The 4996-nt window shown below is 31.3% G+C and overlaps 1 protein-coding gene across 1 annotated transcript in view; it reads left to right on the top strand.

The window, feature by feature from the left end:
• The first annotated feature begins 62 nt into the window (after positions 1 to 62).
• The window catches only part of PIGN (phosphatidylinositol glycan anchor biosynthesis class N), a 39744-nt gene continuing 34810 nt past the window's right edge, over positions 63 to 4996 (top strand). The window contains exons 1-4 of the mRNA XM_034642211.1: positions 63 to 761; positions 3075 to 3196; positions 3666 to 3764; positions 4252 to 4262. Coding sequence (XP_034498102.1) covers positions 541 to 761; positions 3075 to 3196; positions 3666 to 3764; positions 4252 to 4262 — 453 coding nt within the window. The 5' untranslated portion in view covers positions 63 to 540. The remainder of the gene's footprint in view (positions 762 to 3074; positions 3197 to 3665; positions 3765 to 4251; positions 4263 to 4996) is intronic.

Genomic DNA, 4996 nt, shown 5'->3' with positions numbered 1-4996 from the left:
AAAAAAAAAAAAAAAAAAAAAAAAAAAAAAAAAAAAAAAAAAAAAAATCCTCAAACTTAAGTAATGTTAAATTCCAAGAATATCAATGGTGGTCATATAGGTGACCAAGAACACCATGAATTATATTTTCTATGTTATATAGGATTTGATTTGACTGAACCCTGACTCATTTTAGGACTCACTTAATCATTTGTTTTTTGATCCTGTGTTAGTTTTTATGAGCTTAGTATACACTTAAATTTATTATAAATAGTTTGTGGTGTTAATTGGGTATTATACCTGAACTTTCTCTTTTTGTGTGAGTGCTTTTTATCATGTATTTTATTTCAGTATTACCTCCCTATTAAATAATGTTTATTGTTGCCACCATAAATGAAAGTTAAGTTGTAAATTATGTAATATTTTAAAATATATGTTCAATCTATATGTAGTCATCAAAATACGTGAAATATGTATATGTATAATTGCATTAAGGTTTACCCAGATTTAATTTTGTTTCCTCTTTCAGTTTGTCTTGAAGATTAATTAGTTACACTGGCTATGCTGCTCTTCTTTATTTTGGGATTGCTTGTACATTTTGTGTTCTTCGGCTCCATCTTTGATATTTATTTTACGTCTCCTTTGGTTCATGGAATGACTCCTCAGTTTACACCATTGCCTCCTCCAGCAAAAAGATTAGTACTGTTTGTTGCTGATGGCCTGCGGGCAGATACACTTTATGAATTAGATGAAAATGGAAATTCTAGAGCGCCATTTATTAGGTAAGCCTGTCAACCAATACAAAGACCTCTTTGGAAAATGTTACCTTGACACCGTTTTATCTAGAAGTAATGATGAGAAAGAGAATAGGGCACATATACATCTGCCTTTGTTTCATGAATTACAAATTTATTTTCTCCCAGGAGTTAGGTATGACCTTAGCTGCTTGGGCTAACTAGTCCTAATTTCCCAAACCTGGCTTACAACTCACAATATTATCTTTTTCTTATAAAATAAACTTGTTACATTTTTAAAATAATGAATTTTAATATTAATATTAAGCATCAATATTAATGAATTGCTAATTAAAGTGCTATTTAACTAGAAAATATAGAGTTCAACTGAAAATACACCTATTATAAAATATATAAAGCCCTTCCAAGTTTATATCACTATTAATTGTGATTTTATATTTTATGAAGTGGCTTTGAAAAGAAATGTTTAATTTTTTAAACTTATGGGGCTCCTACAAATAATTGTTATTTTTCTGATTAATGGCAATTCCCTCAAAAGCCCTTCCTAATGCTGTTATAGAGAGATTAAAACTCAAATTCAAGTGGAAATTTATCTAAAATATTCCATCTTCTCCTGTTCTCACCTGCCATCATTACTTTTGTGTCTTTACTGTGTTTTTGTTTTCTTTATAGTACTTAGCATGTGCAGGTTTTGTGCAGGTTGGGCCTTTGTTTTGTATACTACTTTATTTCCAGTTCTTAGAACATAGTAGACAATTAAATATTTGTTGACTGCTAGAAGAGTGAATGAACTTGGATTTCTGTTGAATTTCCAGAAATTTATGGTGGCTCAAAGAAATGCATACCATATTAAAGGATAAAAGTAATAAAGTGAGCAACTCAGGGCAGCAGGAAAATAGGAATAGGAAAATAATATCAAACCAGAGTTAAGTTCAGTTCACAAAAATGTATCACATAAATTTCTACAAATAATTTAAAATTTGGGTGATATATTTGGATGAATTTCTTGGTTGTCAGAGGAGAGAAATATAGTTTATTGCAAATTAATAAGATAAAAGCATACCAGTTATTAGTGAAAAGGTGAGCTTTTTTCCTTTGGTTGGTGGGTAGCAGACCAAGAGCTCGCATAGTTGATAGCCTTATGCTGTATGCCATCATGTGTTTACAATTTCAGGAATCTTCTCGTTTCTTTTAAACCTGTTTGTGAAAGGTTTTATTTGTTCCTCACTTTGATTTTTAAAAAATATGATTTGAACTGATGAAAATGTTTTTAAACAGAGATAGCCAAATTTCTTTACTTCTTTGTGTTGAAGTTGTTTTCATTAAATAACTGAAGAAGTTGAAAAATATTTCTCCCTTAACAACTGGTTCAATGGTTTTCAAACTTTTACTATTATACATGTATTTTACTAAAACTGGTTTTAGTATGAGTAAGTTAGTAATGAAGAGTATCTAAACCAGTAGTACAGTCACTGTTTTGGGCTTCAAGCATTCATCTTGGAAACTGTTTCTAATGCAGTGTCTTATAGCTTGTTGCTTTGCTGCTCTTTCACCTGCCGTGGGATTGCTAGTCCTTTGCTTTCATTGCCATACAATTTAAAGAATGTTGATACATTTTAGCAAAAGAAACCTTTGCCTGTTTTAATCTCAAATTTAGGAGTATAATTTTAACTTCTAAGTAGGAGTCTAGCCATTTCCCCTACCTTTAACTTTTTATTTTGAGAATTTTTCAACACAGAGAAATTGAAAGGATTATATGATGAACATCTGTATACCCTTATCCTAGTTTCAGCGATTTTTAATGGTTTTCATATTTGCATTGTCCCTCTCAATACACACACACACTTAGACACACACACACACACATTTTTAATTATTTTTTTCTGAATAATTTGAAGGCAAGATCTCATGGCACTTCACCACTAAACACTTAAGCGTGTATCACCTAAAAACAAGGACTTTCTCCTGCATAACTGCAATACCACATCACACCTAATGAAATTTAACATTTATAGGACATTATTGTGTGTGTCAGTTATTTCTCATGTAACAAACCATCTGACTACTTTGTGGCTTCATACAACAATCGTGTATTTTGTCTCATAGTTCTGTGTAGTGGTCAGGTGGTTCTTTGTCTTGCCTAAGCTCATTTTATGTTGCTGAATCCAGCTAGGCAGAGGACTAGAACTGGGCTCAGCTGGGATCAGAAAGATTCCTCTTCTTGTTAAATTTTGACTCACTTTTTGATTTTGATTCTTACTTTAATAATCTTATTTTTCTGAAGCTCTAACAGGATCTAATCAAAGTCTGTATTAACTATTGATCTATAATATCTTTTAGGAATATCATAATGCACGAAGGCAGCTGGGGGATATCTCATACACGTGTGCCAACTGAATCTCGGCCAGGTCACGTAGCCCTGATAGCTGGGTTTTATGAAGATGTCAGTGCAGTTGCTAAAGGTATTATTTATATGGATGACTTTATTATATGAAAAATTTATTGCATATATATTGCTTCTTTAACACTGAATCATGACACAAAGAGAAGTGTTTTTTGACACATTTTTGGCAAGTATTTTAGCGTGCCTTACTCATAAACACACACTGGTGTTGATTCAAGAATTAAGCTTTGGTCTTTTATTATTCTGTGCTACTGAAACAATCTGGATGGATCCATGGTTTTCCTAGATGTTAACTCTGAAAAGTTCAAAAGTGATTCTGCATTTTAGTAAGAAGTAAATTATCTATTGTAAGCTTTTAAAAAAAATGGTATAATTCATGTAACATAAAATCTATTACTAATTTTGCATTTGTTCTCATTATTCTCATTGTTACTATTTGAAGAATACTTCTTTAGGGGTTATACTAATACTTCACCATGTATATGTTACTATTGTTACTATTTGCTTCTTTTTTCAATGACCTGAAGGATGGAAGGAAAATCCTGTGGGATTTGATTCTCTTATTAATGAAAGCAAGTACACATGGAGCTGGGGAAGCCCAGATATCTTGACTATGTTTGCCAAAGGTAAGAGTCATTGATTATATTTTCCTCAGATAGTATAGGTAATAAATCAATATGGTAATTTTTGTATATTACTGTATTTTATTGATTTTTGGGATACTTGTTTTTACATATTTAACATCTCTGACATAGGAATGTATATTACAATGGATAGACATGTCCATTTGATTTTTTCTTTTGTACTTGAAATATTGGCACATGATACAGTTGTTATTATCTTGGATTCAATGAAGTGGTATATGGCTCTAACATTTAGCTGCTTTATAATCTTGGGCAAGTTATATAACTTCTCTGAACTTCAATTTGTCTTTTGTAAAATGTGATGATAATAATAATTTCTATCTCATAGGTTTGTGTTTCGGTAAATTAGATAATTCCTGTGGAATATTTAGCAATGTGCTTATCATGTAATTTTTCATTATGATGATGATGTTGATGTCTGGCTATTTTACTTTGATAATTTATTAAGTTTGTGGTTATTCACTTAAAGATTTAAATGCTGTAACTTATAATTCCTATTTTCATATAATCAAGATCATGCCATTTGGATTTGTTCTGTTTTTTTCTGTGCATTGATTAGAAAATTCATTGATACTATTTTTCTGAAATTATTGGATTCCATTTGAACTTTGTGTCATTAAATGCTTTTCAATGAGAGCAGAATGGTCATTACACTTAATGTAAAGGTTTTGTAACATTATACTTAGCCATAGGTGTAATCTTAATAATTGGCATTATTGAATATTATTGTATGTCCTGAATGCAAAGAATTTTACATATGATATTCATAGAATATCATTCAGAATTTTACATATGATGTTCATAGAACATAATTATGTAGGGCAAGGTAAAAAACCTCAAACTCTTTGCCATTTATATATATACTCCTTTCTTTGGAAAGCAGTTTAGCTTTTGGGGGGACTGGTGGTGGTGAGGGTGGATTACATTGCTATGATTCACCAAGCTTACCTTCCTACTTCTGGCTATTGCTGATAGGACAAGACCAACACCTGATTCAAAAATAATCCAATAGGAATGTTCCATTTATGGTAACCAACAAACTCACTCAGATCTGTACTTAGGATGTGGGAAGTGGAATGGCTGAGCAGTGGTAGTGTCATTGGAACTTCATTGCTATTATAAGAGATTGTTACTACTTTGTTCTTTCTCTTCCTCATGACCTGTAAGAGCCTATCTCAGCAATTCACTAAGTTGATTAGATTCTTTTTTTTTTT

The sequence above is a fragment of the Ailuropoda melanoleuca genome, chromosome 14 (genome assembly GCF_002007445.2).
Source record: "Ailuropoda melanoleuca isolate Jingjing chromosome 14, ASM200744v2, whole genome shotgun sequence".
Classification (NCBI taxonomy): Eukaryota; Metazoa; Chordata; class Mammalia; order Carnivora; family Ursidae; genus Ailuropoda; species Ailuropoda melanoleuca.
This window is presented reverse-complemented; position numbering and strand designations above follow the sequence as displayed.